General features: G+C 38.0%; 1 protein-coding gene across 5 annotated transcripts in view; it reads left to right on the top strand.

Moving 5' to 3' along the window:
• The window catches only part of GRIA3 (glutamate ionotropic receptor AMPA type subunit 3), a 154,121-nt gene that overhangs the window by 30,761 nt on the left and 105,610 nt on the right, over positions 1-17,750 (top strand). For all 5 annotated transcript variants that reach the window (XR_007509514.1, XM_049828107.1, XM_049828106.1 and 2 more), the window contains exon 3: positions 4,377-4,616. Coding sequence is in view for 4 of the 5 variants with exons in the window: in XM_049828107.1 (XP_049684064.1) it covers positions 4,377-4,616 (240 nt within the window). In the remaining variant the exon portion in view is untranslated. The remainder of the gene's footprint in view (positions 1-4,376; positions 4,617-17,750) is intronic.

The raw sequence follows: 17,750 nt of genomic DNA, 5'->3' as shown, positions 1-17,750 counted from the left end.
CAACTAACATGTGTGAAATGGGGCATCTTTTGAGTTTCTGGCCTGGAGCTTTCCTGGGGTCTCAGTGAAAAAAAATCACATCTGGTTAATCTTAGCAAGTTTCTGTGGTGGGGCTGATTTAACTGGGGGGAGGATGGAACTGCTAGTAAAACAGAAGACTGGGTCTCATTGACTTACACTGATGTTTAGGATGGCTCAGCTGCTATTCAGTACAGAAATAAAGATTTTTATTTATTTGAGTTTGGTTTGGTGTTTTTGGTTGCCCTTTTTTTTTTTGGTTTGGGGGGAGGGGGTTTAAGTAAATTCTGCTTACCACTGTGATCACTCTGGCTCTGAGCATTTTCCTTCCTTGGCAGGAAACACTTCAATCTCTCATGACCTGGAAGTTTCTTACCTTCTTTTGACATGCTTGAGAATTCACAGACTTCTGTCATACCATCCATTCCTTTCCCGAAAATCATGGCATGTGACAGCTAACTTATTCTGAGAACAAGTTAAGTCTCCATTAATAAATACTCACCTTGCACCTAATACCAAAATAACGGCTTACGACGATCTCCCATTGGATAACTGCTCCTCAGGACATCTGTCCCATGTTTGTGGAGGTTGCAACTTTTTCAGATCAGGTTATAAAGCAATTTGATTATGAGCTGTCCTTGGAAACAGATGCGCATACACAGTATTAATAACTATAGTTAAGAGCAGTTTCATAAAGGCATAGCTCAGCAAAAAAAAAAAGGCTTTTTTTTTTTTTTTTTGAGGAATAAGGTTGCTTCAGGATTTGTCCAAATCACTTCTTTAACAGCCAAATTATGTGTTTGACCATCTGCATTTTTCAGATAGGGGAAAAACAAACATAAATCAACTGTGATTAATTAAGGGAAAATACCAAAATTCTTACTCAAACATGAGGATTGTTCTGATTGTCAATAGAAAGTAGTTCGAAAGAGCTTAAAGCTAAGGTTTAGTTAGCCTTTTTTAAAATTTTGCTTAAGGCTCAGTGATGTTAGAATAATAATTTAATTAAAATGAATGTAATTATGTGTTTGGTTTTTGGAAGACAAGTAACAATATGGCTGTGGGTTCATGGATGTTCAGTAGGCTCATCTGATCACAGAGGAGATTAGGTCACAAACTAAATAAAAGACCTAATGCTACAAAGTTGTAACAAAATTGTGAGTTCAAAAATGCAAATGAACATTGAGGACCAAGATAATTGGTCTTTTAGCTTCTCTTTATAAAAACAATGGTTTATCTGCCTTTTAAATGGGCCAGTAAAATTGAATTGGCACCCTACAGTGCATGCAGAATAGGTAGTCAAGAAGAATAAGCTATAATAAGCAGAGAAGCTTAAGAGATGAAGATTTTTCAGAACTAATAGAAGACAGATAGGCTGTAAAAGTGTTAAATCTTAAAGATCTGCAGTGAATACAAACCTCAATCAGGGGAAATAAGACTGGTCAGGGAGGTATGCTTGTTAGAAGATATTGTTGGTGATCCTCCAGAATTTTTAGGAAAAAAAATCACAGATATCTGAAAGGCCAAATCAGAAGCTGTCACCTGCACTAGGATACTCCGTGCAAGCAGCAGCTCCGTGTTGGCTATTAGGTATTGTTTGGAGAAGGTCCTGCTAACAGTCAGGTTGTTCACAGACACTGATTTTTTTCTCAGATTACTCACAAATTGAGAGTGGGCTCTTTGCATAAATGAGCAAGAGCACAAACTGCTATGAAAATAGATACACCTTAATTCAGTATTTTAAAATAGCCATGCAAGACAGAATTTTGTCCAAAGGGCAAAGACCTTGAACCGTTTTCAAACTGTTGACCACAGTGCCTAGGTGCCATATTGCTAAGAAAGAGCACAAACTGGACCAATTCTCAGCTGGTTCCCAGCACAATGCAGAGGAACTGGTCGATGCTGGAGCCAGCCACAGTCAGTTACCTTTAAGCACTGCACCTATTCTCTCTACTGACTCTATGAGGTGGAGGAAATAGCAGTCCTGATAAGAGCTAATCTGTATTCTTCATTATAGTCCTACACTTAGATAGCATGGTAGGTTTTCTGAGCCCCCTTGTGACTCTCTTTTTCAGATACTATGTCCCTGTAAATCTGAGAGATTTTAGTGGAGTCACAGTTCAAAAGTATTCAAGAGCCTTATACCTTATACCTGATAAGAAATAATGGGTGAACCCAGGATTGTTTGAAATACTCTGAGTTTTTAGGGTCAAGAGATATTTGAAAATATGTTTTGTTTGCATTGCAAGAAGGGATGTTTCCTGGAATACTTGCTCTTCTCTGCTTTCGCCGCAGTACCGAATCTACATTAAAAAAATAGTAAACTAGGCCATTAATAAATATGTAAAAGAAGCCTGGTCTGTGAGGTACTGACTTGGTGTATGTGAGGACACCCAGCTCTGCTAGCCCCACTCCAGTGATTATTTCCATGAAATTAGAGGGCTTACATGCCATTGAAATGATTTGGAGACTGCCAGACTTTCTAATGTAGTCTTTATTTTTCCCTTTTTTTCACCTGTAAGTTAATGCCTTTTATTTGTTATTTCAGCAGATAATTTTTACGGTAGCTTTTCTTCTTTATATCCTGCTGGTATATAGTTTAACAAAATGCCTTTTGAAACAGTGTATTTAATTCCTCAGTCATGCCTCTGGGAATAAATTCTCACTGTATTATAACTTCTTTTATATCTTTTCCTTACTGTGGTTGAGAACTTCGGCAAACTTTTTCTTTCAGAAATCACTACTTCTTATTCCCTCTCTGTGTCTCATGTGCATCTCTTCTGTCTACACCAGCTGTTACTTGCTGCTGGTATCCACGACTGGTCATGTGCTGTTACAGTGGCTTAAACACTTAAAGAAATTCCTTAAGAGCAGTTCTATTTTTGCATCTGGATCTCCAGGAAGAAAATAGAATTTTCCCACCTGGCTACCTATTTGAGGTGTTATCCATGATGCTGTATCAATGAGCTGATATTGTGGAGAATCCTTTTTAAAATTACTTTTAGAGGCTTTAGTGATTCTGAATGGTAGCATTTACGGTAGGAAATGTTTCATGATGGTACTTTTGGAAGTAATGATGCTGTATATTTCTATGTAGAAGTCATGTCTTCTTTACCGGTAATTACTTCCCCTTGCTTTTTGCAAAGTTAAATATGAAGTGTTTTGGCAAAAGTGGTTAATGGGGCTAGTTGAAAATTGTTGTTAAATCCAGTTTTTGACAAGCGAAATTGTTAATGTTAAATGAACATTTTTCTGGGAAACTTATCTTCATTACAAATGGAACTTGCTCATCTCAGTCCAAAAATGTTTTGATTTAGAAGTGCTGCTATGCTGTAGTGTATTTCAGTTGTACAATCTTTATTATGGACCAGAGCCCCAGCATCCCACATACCAGGCTCCCTTGCTGTCTCTGATGCAGTCTCCCTCCATGGAAAGAACCCAGGGTCACAAGAAGTTTGCTCTGTTGCTACAGAGTTGAACAACAAAGAAACTCTTTTCCCTGCAACTCCCGTGAAGCTGACCACGTTTATAAATTGAAATACTTTTATTTTTGTCCCAAGTGGTCATTGCTAAATCTTTACAAAGCATGGAAAAGGAAGTGTTTCCCCAGATAAGTGCATGTGAAACAAAACACCCTTGACTGCATTTTGATTATTTTCTGGTACTAGATGAGTTCTTCAGGACACCAGAAAAGTTAATAACTAACAGCCTCCTGGTTAAGGGATATCAACTTTCATCCCATGAAGCAACAATATGTGTTCCTTATTTGCGTTGTCATTAATGAGCCATACACGTTTCAAATTGCTTCTGAAAGATTTTAACACTCAGTTAAGAAGCCACCATAATTTCTCACTGAAAAAGACCACACCCAGGTTTCACACAGAGATTTCAGAGTTGTGGGACTAGAAAGGAATAAAACATCCAGATTTCTTTGAATCAGATATGAATCAAGGTGGGATTCCAGGGAAAACTATATCTTAACATATTGACTTTCAGGCAGACCTGACATTTTTTACGTAGCTGCTAACAGGTGGTACTCAAGGGAGGGAAGGTATTTTACAGACAAGCAATGTAATCCCATGTTTATTTTTTAAGAATATGGAGAGATTAGTGGATTACAACAATATAGCAGGACAAATCACAATCAAAAATGTGCTCAGGCCAGTTTACTTGTGACAAAGTTCGTACAACTCACAGCTACACTGAAATTAGTGTAAACTATCTCATGAATTCATTCCATCTACTGCAGCATACAGAATAATTTCAGGATTGCTTAGAAGGCTTACTTCAAACACACTTTAAAAGTTTGTTGCATTCATTATATGTCAGATTTTAACACCCCTGTCTGTCTTTGTTAGTCTGTTCACAGTTTTCCAGAGGAGTTTACGCCATCTTTGGATTCTATGACCAGATGTCAATGAACACACTGACATCATTTTGTGGAGCACTTCACACATCCTTCGTCACACCTAGCTTCCCAACAGATGCAGATGTGCAGTTTGTCATCCAGATGCGACCAGCATTAAAAGGAGCCATCTTGAGTCTCTTGACTCATTATAAGTGGGAAAAGTTTGTGTACCTCTATGACACAGAACGGGGTAAGCACCATCATTTTAAGTGATTTTTCTATTTCATAACTTGCTGTAAGTATTACCAGGATCAGCATGTGCAGCCCATCCCTATTTTGTTCTGGATACAGATAGCACATTCTGATGGTCCTAGAAAACAAGTTTATTCTGAAGAAACTAAAATGAATGGATAGATGGAAAGAAGGCATTTTCATATTACTGATCATTTGTAAAGAGGTTGTTTGGAGGATAGTGTTAGCAGTATAAGCATTCAATTTGGAATACCTGGTTTCCATGGAACCGCAGACTCAACACTTGCCAGGGTTTTTGAATCCTTGCAAAATAAATAAAAGTCGGCACTGGGAAGTAGGCTGTTAAGCAAGACCTTCCGCTGTGCGTGACATTGCAAATCCCACACCACTTTACAGAAAATGTGCATTTCTCCTGTCACTGGACAAAGACAATCCGTACTAGGATACACTCTAAAGATGTCTAGGCATCAATAATGGTCTAAGAATATAACGCATAAGATGCTTTAGGGCTCTGCTGGAGAAAGGATGCTCTAGATATGTCACATGGATATCCAGAGATGAATTTAGATACATGACAAGAATGACCAGAGATAAGTTTTTACTAAATGAAAACATATTAAAACCAGTGTTTTTATGCTTAAACCAATTGTTAACTACTAAGAAGCATAAAAGGTAGCAAATCCTGTCAAAAAGAGATCTAAGCATCAGAAACCATTTCCTGTGAGGAATCTTGCGTATTTCTGTGGAGCAGCTGCTGCCACCTGCTCTAAGTGTACAGAATTTGCTTGGTTACAGATTTCACCTGCATTTTTTCCATCAGATAGATGTGCCACTGTCCTTCTCACCAGCTTTATGATTAACAACTCCAAGACCTTCTTCAGCTCAAAGGGGTCTGGCTAGAGCCAAAGAAGCTTGGAGTCCATTCCTGGCTCCCATGACAAAGTTCTGATACCCTATGCTACTGCATATTGATTAAGATCAAGTCTTCTGTGGCTGTGCTTTTCACACTGAAGATTAATAGCATCACCCAGCTAAGGACATACCATATGTTGAAAGAAAGCAATTTTTAGTCTGATTTTACGTGAATGCCGAGAGTTCAGAATTTTCTGAGTGATTTGGAGGTGTTAAATATTTCTAGCATTGAGAAATGCTAGCTATGAGATCAAGTAGGAAAGTACGGAGAAGTTAAGAATGCCATTAGTTTTTAAATCTTTCAAAACCACTTTCAAAACAAACCCAAACATCCATATTTTTGGTTTAGTCCACTTTTAAATGAAAGCTCTTGTCAATATGCCATTTGTCTGAGTAAGAAAGGTTTGATGTGACCAAATGTGATAAACTTACAGCATGCAATAAAGTAAAATGTCAATATGTTCCAGGACTGATGAAACTTATCATGATTAAGGCTAATAAAGTTTGTTTTGGAAGGAGATGCATCAGTCATCCAAGGTCATGCCTAATAAGAAATTTGGCACTTCAGACTGGAAAAATCATCCAAAACAGTGTCAGTTTCACTAGCACTTGTCTGGATGATAGGACTATCAAGCTAACTGAGATGGTGACAGAAGTCACGAGGGAAGACGTGCAGACTCAAGAGTTGCATTTTTCTACAATCCTCAGTGCATACAATTTTTAGGTAGACACAGTCTAATCATGAGCTTATTATGATGTCTGATCCCTTTGGAACAGTTTAGGCTGTGTCTAGGCTTCATTTTGCCTTGTTCCTACTGAGATTTTAATCACAGGTTAAAACACAGCTCTTGCTGTTGAAATTAGCCCCAGGAATCTGACTTTACCTCTGTTGCCTTCTGCCCCCTGTCTTGACTTCCCATTCACATCCTACTCACAATCTTACAATTACTAATCAAAATCATGTTGTGAACCTACTGTGGCTCGCTAGCTGTGTGTTATGTCAGACATTCAGACTAAGTGTCAGAGTGCGAAATCTGAATTAGATGATAGCACAGGTGACTGAAGGATTGTAAAATGTAGCTCAGGGTTAGAAGATAAAGGACAGCTGTATCTTTAGGATAGAAGAGGCATCAGTGGTATAGGTAGCTTGATGATGGGCTTTGAGTTGTTTAGGATAACCTTACCACATCTTATCTTTCCTTCCTATACATAATATTGTCGTTGCTGTCGTTTGATAACATGTTTGCCATCTGCTAAAATAGAAACAGAGATGAACAGTTGATTATCTTCAGTTATTGCTGATTTAGTTAGGTTAAAACAAACTTGGTAGCCCTATTATTGGAGTTATAATTGCTGTATTCTTTCAGCATTAAAAGAAATTAAGAAGACTCATATAGGAGGGAGAGGCAGGGCAATTAGGTACTGAGAAATAGACATCAGATTCCTTTGCTTGATGAGTAGTAATTGTGGATGACAGCACCTGAAACATTTAGCAGTTCCAGTAGGCTGCGTAATTTCTTGTGATAGGCCTTCAAATACAAAAAAACATCCCGAGATGTTGAACAATAATAATGGTAAACGACTCCTTGTGTGGGGTAGTGAATAGGCTGTACATGTTCCTATGTTGAGATACCACTGGAAATGAAAACACTAGAGCTGTAACAACTTTAATAATTCCAATCTTAGATACTTTACTGCTTTGGGGCACAAACACTGTAGAGAGAAGGTGTTAAGCAGTTTACTGTCAGTTCCTGAAATAAACTGTCATTCTATTACAATGATTATCTCACTGGTTTGTTCTGAGAATCTGAGAAATCTCAAAACATTAGACTATTCTTTCTTATGTTGAATATTAGTTATGGACTAAATTGTTCTTGCAAGTAGTTTTACAGTGTTCTGCTGAAGCAAAACACTGCCGTGTATTAAACGTTGCATTGACTATTAATGAATACCCCATCATATTACAGATGCCATACAAAACTGAATAAACCTTCTTGCGGTTTTATACTGCTTATTGAACTATTTCAGTTTAAGCTTAGGCAAATGGAGGATCACCTTTATAAAACTGTTTTCCTTAAGCAGTGGCTTTTTTCTTCTTTGCCATCAAATCATATAATCATATGGTTTCCCCCTTGGTGACATTAGCCACAATACTGTGATGTTTGGCTCCTGCAGTGAAGACAAAAGATAAATCTCAAACAATAGAATAAAGTTAAGATCTGCAATTACATCAATAGGTGGTGAAGCTTTTAATCCAGTGAGTTAGATGTACATTGTATATGTTTATATTTATAAGTACATTATTTTCTGTTGCTATGAGGTGACTGAATGTTGCAGATTGTGCTCTCAAATATGTATTTATGTGCAGGTGCAAAATTCAGTTTCTTAAAAACTGCTAAAGCACACAGAAAGAAAAATAAAATGTGAGATTTATGAATTCCAGCAGCAAGAATTACGTCTTATCATTGCTTATTTCAGTTGCTGGACTTACTCTTCTGTGAAGAAACTGAAGTTTAAGAGAAATATCAAATTGCATGTTCTTCTCCTAGTACCAGCAGAAAAAACAGATTATACTTTGCAGAGTAATGATGCGTTAGGAAATGGCTGCTAAGGGAAGAAAGGACATGAGGCAGTGTATAGAAGAAATAGTCGTATGTTCATTCTATGCCACATGCTTTTAGTTCATGTGAAAGGGAAAGGCAGGGTTGATTTCTGTTTGTATTAACTCACATCAGTAAGTTGACACTGTTGGTTGCTGTGATGTGTGCAAAATAGCTGATTAATTATATGGTGCTAACTGCCTCAGTAGGCTTCTCTGCAGTAGAACTAAGACTAATTAAGATTATGTCAGGATGAAATGAGATGGGGTTACATACAGAAACCTATTAAGAATTTGGGTAGCACTTGTCAGGAAAGTCACCTTTTGCATCTCATGCTGAAGACTATGTTTCATCAAAAACCTCAGGTTTATTTCTAGTCTTCAGGTCTGTTTCTCCTCTTGCCTTACTTTACTGTAAATCAGATGTTATTCCACTGAAGTCAGTGGACCGGAGTAACACTAATATGAATGTGTGGAGAGGTAAGCTTGTGGTTTTCATAGTCATCTTAATGTTGTGTGAAAGTGTGAAGCACTTCTCATTTAATTATAAAAATGGTGTGATAGATTGTAATACCGAAGCTTTTGTTTATTTAAATTGCCATAATGTTTCTTAAGTAACATTTCAGTTTATTTTTGCCTGAGAAACACTCTTTGGTACAGATTGTTCACTTTCCATCTGTCAATACAACACAGGCATTTTGTCCTAAGTTACTTTGATTTGTCATACCTACTGTGCACAAAGACATTGATTTCTGTCATGCAGATCATTTAAACAAAATCACACCAAGTGATTTCTGCGATGTGCATCAAGTCTTCTTCCTCTTGCTTCAGACCATAGGAGTCATCACAGGACAGGAAAGTAACGTTGTGTACCTACATGGTGGGAGCTCAGTCTAGACAGAGGTACAGATAGATCACAGTGTTTATGGCATTGTAATCAAATAGCTCTCTAAATCTGAAATTCTTCTGTCATTTGGTTTTGATTTAGTCTTTCAGTAGGTATCTAGCGATACCTAAGATCAAGGAGGAAAAAAAAAAACTTTGGTAAGTAGGGTTATTGTTAGCTAATTATTTTTTTTTAATTGTTTAACACTGGCTAGATGAAGGCTAAGGCATGGAAATGTTCATCTAAAGCCCCAGGTTATGTGGCTAAGAAGAGTTGAAAATATCTGCTTTAAAAGCAGTTACATCTTTAATCTTTACTGCCACAGTAACACAAAAATTTGACCTGAACATAACGAATGGGTAAGGATGCAGAAGACCTGAAAATACAGCTTCAGAAAATATGACCTGTCATATTTCTCAAATATAAACCCTTCTGGTACCCTGTTGCATAAAGAAATGCCAGGTAAAGAGCCAAAAAAAAAAAAGTACAACTGTAAGCTTCTCAATGATTATGTGTAAGGCGTCGAATTGCTTTAAACTGGATTCAGTACAAGGCAATGAGATCTGATTCACTGCTTCTGCTGAAGACAAAGAATAACTCTTCTGTTTAGTTCTGCTTTTACAAAATGAGGTTAGTTATCTATTGCTATCAAAGGACAAGACACTTCTGTACTGTTTTCCCTGGAGAATGAGAGATTGGAGCTGATAAAAGAAGCAGTATGTAGAACCAGGCTCATTATATCTTCCACAAAATTAAATTGATAGATATTTTTTTTGTATGAAATAAGAGTTGCACTGAAAATTACTGATATGTAGACCATAACATTCTGTGCAAAACATCTGGAGTAAGATTAATTATAGTGGAATCTAAAAAGAATCTGCTTTAGTACCTGGTGGATTCCTAGGGATTTTGGGATGTCAGCTTCTGGTGGACTGAGTCGCTGCTAAAAACAGCAATGAAAAATGTAATCCAACACAGAATGACTGACTTCTGTTTATAAGCACCTTCCATCAGCAGACAGGTGCAAAAGAACTCCTCCTTCCACATAGCTCATTTTTTAAACTCTGTATTGTCTTTCTGCATGTCAGGAACTTTTATCTTCATTTATAAAGATCATTTTTCAATAAAGGGGAAAAATGAAACTGGTGGTAGCAGCTACATCAGCATTAGTAAACCCTGAATTCAGCACCTGCTGAACAGTTAAACGTCAAAAGAATCAATAGCTGAGCTGTTCATTAATATGGTTATTCTTCAGAGCAGGAGAGTTATTCCACTAGCTGAAGAACTGGTCTGATTCCATTGCATGAAGGAAAAAGGATTTAAGGCTGGCTGACAGTTTTCTCAGAATTAAACATGGGCTTGTTCCATTTTAAAATTGTAATTCTTGTTTGCTAGTATGTTTATACCTGCTTAATTCTTCTCAGTTGCACCTATACGGTTGATGCAATATATTTTGCTTACACTTTCAAAAGTATGAAAGGATTTAAAATCTTGACATTATCTTCTGTAAATATCAGTCTGTGCTGAAGAATAATGGAACATACAAAGCATGCTTGGAAGCCTGTAAAACACCAAAGGTGACAAAATGGAGAAGAGTTACTGCAAACCTTGATTCTTCTGAGTTTTTTGGCTCTTTTGCAGGAGTGTTTTGGACAGCAGCCCAGGATCATGGGAGTAGTGACATGTAGACAATATCAATTGCTAGCATTTAGGTAGCTATGTAGATGAGCTGCCTCATTCTCCTTTCCCACTTCTTTATATACTGGGAAATGCACAGCAGGGAATAAAACCTTGGCAAGACCTCCTGAGCTGAGGCTTGGCCTCCATATCACAGGAACAGGCATCACAGGTCTGTACATACAAAGAATCATGTGCCCCAGTAACTGCCATCCAGAAATTTTCTTCTAAGTCATGATGTCAGCAAAATGCAACTTGCAGCATGGCCACAAAATGCTGCATCTTTTGCATGGCTTTCCTGAAAGGATATGATGTAGGTTCAAGTTTTCAAGCTCTGGTACAATATAGAGCGCACACAGTATAAAGACCCTTAAGGTAGAAAATCCATTATTTAGATTTAAAGAACAATCATACTTCATATAGTGATGTGCAATAAGAAAATTATCTGTTTCTTTCACTATCAGCCTTTTGGGAACGAGTCATTTTACCATCTTATAATGCCTAGAATTTGTATTTATATAGAACAGAAAGTCATAGATACTGCTTAGCAGTGTTTGTGTGAAATATAAGTAATTTACCCTGACAAAGAGGCAAATCTTGACATTCTTATTTAGGGCGCATTGCTTCGTTGCATTCGGCAGTATAATGTACGAACTAAGGCTCTATTCAGGAAACGTGCCAGAACCTTAACTGAAATATTCCAGGATTGCTTTACTGTTTGACTTTACTGCCTAAATGTGTTCGGGAATAATCTGAGCCTGAACAGTTAAATCTAGCTTTTGATAATCACTCTCCATTTATTCCCTCTGAAATCTCTAAAGTCTCATACAGACTCCTTTTATCTTGGTCTCTGTGGTACACAGATACAGAAGAAAGCCCTTTTACTGATCCTTCTCCAAACAAACATTCAGACCCTGCGTGGGAGAATGGTTGTTGGCTGGTTTTTGGGTGGACTGAGAGCCCTAAGCATTTTTCTCCTGATCTTTCCCATTAGCTGCTATTTGTTTAGCTTACCCCTGGTAATCACTTAAACCATTTTTCTAGCTTATGAACAAGAGGAGTGAATCAACTTTGAAAGTCATCCAGCATGAGATGTATCATACTGGCAAGACTAAGATGCAGCTGAAGACCAACAGCATAGAGTTCATGGCGGTATTCTGTACCGCAGCTTTGTGCCTCTTTACAAGTTTTGTGTATAAACAATGGGTTCGGTTTGGTGTTGAGATGCCCAGGCAAAATGCCTGAGCATCCCTTGAAGCTGTTGGAAGACACACTACTATCAGCAGTATTGTCCGACGGGTGGAGTAACTGCACATGTGCAACAAATTTGCGTCTTGTTTCGTGGAGCCCCTGAGAATAAGGAACTGTGTCAGCCCATTCATGAAGAAAAGCAGGAGCGCAAGAGCTTTGTATGACAGAGCCCCGATACTGCTCATGCGGTGATGATGTATCATCGATTCTTCCGTCCACACATAATGGTGCTGTGGTAGGGTATTATGGTAGCCTCACTCACGTGGAGCGTGAGTCCAGTTGTGGCGAGCATCAGAATCTGACTTTGCTTTACGTGAAATCAGCTTGTAAAACCAAGTCAGAATATTCAGGGTACAGAGTATGAATGGGAAAGTCCTGCATAAATAATTTCTGGGAGCCTAAAGCAGGATATGTGCTACCCTCATGGTCCTAACAAAAGCAACTGGAACTCTCGGGAACGTGAGCTGAAGCCCTGAATATCTTGCATAGTAAACAGAACTAGCAGCATTGCCACTCACCCATGCCTTAGAAATGAAGTCTGCAAACAATTGTATTTATAAACTGATTTGTGTAAATGCATGCATTTAAATACTTACCTTTTCATAAATATGCATGTTTTATCAACTTTTGGTATAGCCATAACATTTAATTTTTTTATTGTATGTGCAAGTAATTTAAGTGGCAGAAGCTTTTGTTCTCAGTTGATTTTATGTGTGTATTGGCAAGACTTAAATGGTCAGAATCTCACATTTCCAGATTTCTTGAAACAAAGCTAAAGTTCAAGACAGTTTCCAAGTGCGAGTGGAGGGGGGGAAGGGCTGAAAAGATACATGAGAGGGGTTGTTGCCCGTTTTGCTCTGAGACAAGGGCAAGGACTTGACGCAAAGCCAAGCGTTAATGGTGACGGAAAGGCTTTGCTTGGAACCAGAGGAGATGAGGTAGAATTTGTTGATCTTGGGGAGGAGATGGGACTTTTTGGACTAGAAAGGAAGGGTATAGAAAAGAATACCTATATGCAAAGGACTGTGAGTAAATTTTTATCAAACCTATTTATTTAACCCTTCTTACCCAACAGATCTAGTTTACTTAAAGTTACTTTGAGTTACTTTATTTTGCATCTGTATATGCAGCATAGCTTTAAAGACTGGAAGCCTTTGGTGTCTTTGGCATTTGGATGCTCAGAGCAAGGTAGGCTAGCTTCACCTGGGGAGTTACGCTGATTCTGTTCATGGAAGTGAACTGTCTCGCTGACTTAAAGTCTGTGTAAAGGCCTTAGTACTTTGGGTGGGACTGAAGAAAGCAGCACTGTTTAGTAATGGAGTCAAGATGAAGCAATTTCCAGGTATGTATCAAAAAGAGAGATGTGTGACATGGCATTAGTATGTGAACTTTACTGTGAATTTCAGTGGAGTAGCATGTTCTGGTTATCACGTGTTTTCCAAAGAAAGAACATTTTGACATCCTATACCTTAATGCAGTTAAGATAGCAGTATTTAACATGTTAGTATTCTTACAAGTTTTCAAATTTCATCACCCTTCACTGGATCTTGACTGTACGTTTACTCTTCCCATATGTCTTTACCTAGAAATAGCTCATTCTTAACCTGAGTGACAGCTCTTATTGGTGACCCATGGTATTTTGTGGAGCAATGGTTGTTTGTTATTCACAATGAGGGAACAGATTCTCTACATAGGCTATGAGAGACCCCACACTTTTGTGAGCATGATGCAATAGTGAGATGATGATCTTCAGCCCAGACAAATAATCCGTTCACCAGGTGAAGAACTTCTGCAGAATGATCGCAGGCTGTTGTGGCTTAATGGAATGACTAGAATAGTTGCAAGTGGTAAAAACCACCAAACACAAAGGAGATTTCTCCAGTGCTTGAGGAATACGTGAGTAAAATGGAGTATCTCAGCAAGTCAGTAAATCAAAGCTTTTCCTTTCATAGACTGCTCTCAGATACGGCAAAGCAGGTTCTCAGCTAAGCAATGACATGTGCTTTTCTCACTACCAAAAGAGAGGCTTCATACGCAGTTTGAATTTCTTTTGATACAGGACTAAATAGCATGCTGGGTGAATGGTGTGTAAAAATTTAGCTTTGTTAAAGGCTTTGTGCTTTTGAAGTGATTTTCATTGGATGGTCTCAAACAACAGTGAATAAAGATCAACAATATCTGTGTGGGGCCTGCAAGGGTTTTCAGTCCTGTTTTTCAGGTGGAAGAATTGATGTACCGATCAGCAGGTTAACAACCTGATCTTCTTCTACCTATGTATATGGAAGTACCTTTGTTGAACTGAAAGCACAGTGAGCTTTTATTTAAGGGATGTGCAGATCATCATACTGGAAGTCAATGGCTATGGTTACTAATGAAAAACAGTTTTTCACATTCGTACACAAGAATTCCCTTAAATTTTACCATGAATTTCCCTTCTCACCTAGAAAAAATCTTGAGCCTTTGGAGAAACTCATAAGGGATTACTAAGAAGCTTTGCATTTAAGATGGTTAATTAAATGGTGTTTGCCATAGAGTTTATATGAAGGAATCCATTGGTTATAGCTTCAATGCCTTCCTTCATCTGTGACACTTGGCCCTTTTAGATTTAACTTCTTCTTTCAGGCTTCAGATAATTTAACAAACTAGTTTGACCACATCCCTTTTTCTTCCCAGAAAATATCAGCTGTCTCAGTAGCATAAAGATGACTTGAGTGCTTTGTAGAAGAAAAATAAATGTGAATGCGTTTATGACAAATCCACTCAGCTGGCAGGTAAAATGACCTCATTGTAGTTAGGTTAAGGAGTTTTTAAAGGATTTTTCTCTTACGGAGATAGATTTTTCTCTGGTTTCTCATGAGACATTTAAAATCACACCCTTTCCTTTTTTTTTAACTCTCTTCCTTGCAATTGACAGTAGGACAGCACTGTGAGCGTGCATTTCAGAAGATGTATAAGACAGTGTACTACTGTAGTGCAGTGGAATGAAAAATACCTCCATGAAGTGATTAAGTATTAATCTCTAAAGAAAAAAGGGAAAAGTTCCTGACATTAATTTTGTACTCGGTAACAAGTAATTATTCATTTCTTCAGCTCTAGATGCATAGCTTTTCCTGGCCACCTCTTTTGCTTTGATTCATGATACAAAGAATCATTGGGAGAGAAAGGTGACCTAAGGTTTTATTCCTCCTGATCCCGAGCTCATCGTGTTCACAGCCTGTTGCTTTGCACTAAAAAGTATTTCTGACTTATTTTGGTTGTCAGCCACCCAAAGAAACAAATCACCAGTCAGTGATTTGCATAGTATAGCAGCATTTAGGCAGGGCCCCTCTTCAGTTTGTTAAAAGTGATTAAGCACAGAGTTGTTATCTCTTACAACAGCAGAGTATCCCCTTTACTGCTGAAGTGTTTCTCCTTCAGTTTTTCGGGCCAGATTCCTCAGGCACCACTCTGCGAAGCGGGTGTGCTGTGGAGTCTGGATTTGCACGTGAAGTACATCTGTGCTCCCTCCACGTGAATGGGCTGGAGCCTAAGTAAGGTGAGGTGCTTTTGCCAAGGTAGTAGTAGTTTAGTGAGCAGTGTGGGCTAAGGCATCATATCTGAAACTGAAGAATTTTATAAGCCAGAACCGTGACTACTGGAAACATAACTCCAGTTCTGTTCTCTGCCCCAGCACAGTGATCTGTGCTAGAATGCTTGGTAAGCTATGAGCATCACTGTTCCATGCTGACATGATAAAACAGCATCAGTCTGGAAAGGTTAGCAGATACCAAGCAGTGGTTGTTAAGGTTTCTTAGGAGCTCCTGAGGTGTTGTTTGCTTTGGGGGTATTTTTGTCAATGCTGATAATAATAATATGCAGTGAATTGCCAGGGCTGTGACACATACCAGATGTAAGAGGACTACTGTTATTTGCATAAAGTGCTAATATTTTTATAGCATTTCTTCTGCTGCTTATGAAGTTATTTCTCCACTCTCTATTCATTTTCAGGAGAGCAATAATTCATTTTTGATAACTCAGATTTTGATAATCTGCCCAACTGTACTCGAGAATGGGTTTATAAAGGAGCGCAGCCACACCATACGCTGCATTGAGCCATACTACCCAAGGCCAAAGACAAATCCAAGTTGCTTTGTTCGGTTGTGGCATTTTTTTAATCAACACTTATGTGTTGTGAGCATTTAACTGAGGCTCCTTTCCCCTTTGTAAAGTAAAAGCCACTTCTGGCTATTGTAGTTTAGCCTAATGAAATGGCAACTAATCACTGAAAAGCCTTTTCGTTCCTTTCATTTTCTCCTTATGGCATGGTGTACAAAGCAGTCTCAAAGACAATGGCTCTGAGCTGTTCTTAAACTGTCTAGATCTCAGAGTCTTCTCTTCCAGAGAAGAAAATGCATGGCAGTGGTCATTAAAGATTTTCTCAGGGTACTTTAGAATATTTTAAACACTCTGAAGCCATCACATAAATATGGCAAATAATGCAGGCACTTTCAGGTGTCTTTTTTAGCAAGGTGTTTCATGCTGATCACTCTAAGGGCATAGTATTGTCATTTTTGTAGCAAAGGCTATACATGACCTTGTAAATTTATACTGGGATTCCCTTGGTGATATAAAAATAATGATGTAGTCTCAGAATTAACATGGGAAAGCGTTTGTCAAAACTCTTGGGTGCCTTCAATTCAGTATGAGTGGTGTAGTTAATACCCAAGTATAGGTGGTTCTAATGGGTGAATACATAAAATATTAACTATAAAATGTTGGATAAAGTTGTGATATAAACAATATATTTTCTCTATTGGACATAATTTTCAGTTACCATTATGTCCTGCTGAGCCATCTAAAATATATGAAAGAATCCATAATTGTCACTCATCTTTATGAAATGTCAAAGTCATATACTATGTTGACCTCAGTCTATGTGCATTAATTCATGAAGAATTTAATTAGATGAGTTTAAGTCAGAACTGCAGTATAAAATCCTTTCAGTGCAGTTTAATTATTTTGCCAGCATTATATACACATAACACCATCGTAGTCTAGACTGGATTGTGTCATGATCTGCTCCTAAGACTAAAGATATTGTAAATGTGTTTCTAGATCAAAGAGTGCTATTTGCTGCAATCTCATTTCTCACTGGCTTTTTTCCCCCTGCTTAAAAAAGGGGAAATTATGATTTTAGGAGCAAATATCAGTCTTCAGTTTGTGTAGTTTAGCACATCTTTTATTAGCAAGCTAAGGCTTTATTCTTTGGAGGGGGGAGAAGGACAAAAAAGAGGGAAATGAAAAATAAAGCAGCCAGTCTTTTGACATTGTTTGGCTCAGCAAGAGCAAACCTTTGAGTTGACTACACCGGTGTCAGTAATTGCTCTGTAGATAGAATTGCCTATTGCTTAGTAGTACTAGCATTATCGATCAGTTGTTTTTGTCCATGAACTGACAATGATAACCTCAAATTAGATCAAATTTTGTTAAAGAAATAAAATCAAATTATGCCTGGCTGTAGACAAATAATAATGAGTTACATGAACACATAATTATTGCAATAACATTTTTTGCAGAGATTTCTTGAAAATAAAACCCCAAACCCTCCTGTTTGTTTTTTTCTGTCATTTGTTAACGCAGTTCTCTCCCTCACCTACACTGGTACTGTGGAAGCCTACTTATTTTTAATGATATCGTAACAGTTGCCACAAAGAGGTGGGGAGATGGGGGCAGGAGGGGAGATCTGAGCTTTTCTTTGAAAGGGGTGCTATATGATGGGGTGAATACATGGATGCATAAGTTATTGCAGCCTCAAGGCAGCAGTAATT

Source organism: Accipiter gentilis, chromosome 24, assembly GCF_929443795.1.
Source record: "Accipiter gentilis chromosome 24, bAccGen1.1, whole genome shotgun sequence".
Classification (NCBI taxonomy): Eukaryota; Metazoa; Chordata; class Aves; order Accipitriformes; family Accipitridae; genus Astur; species Astur gentilis.
Note: the sequence above shows the minus strand (reverse complement) of the source record. Positions and strands in the feature narration are given on the sequence as shown.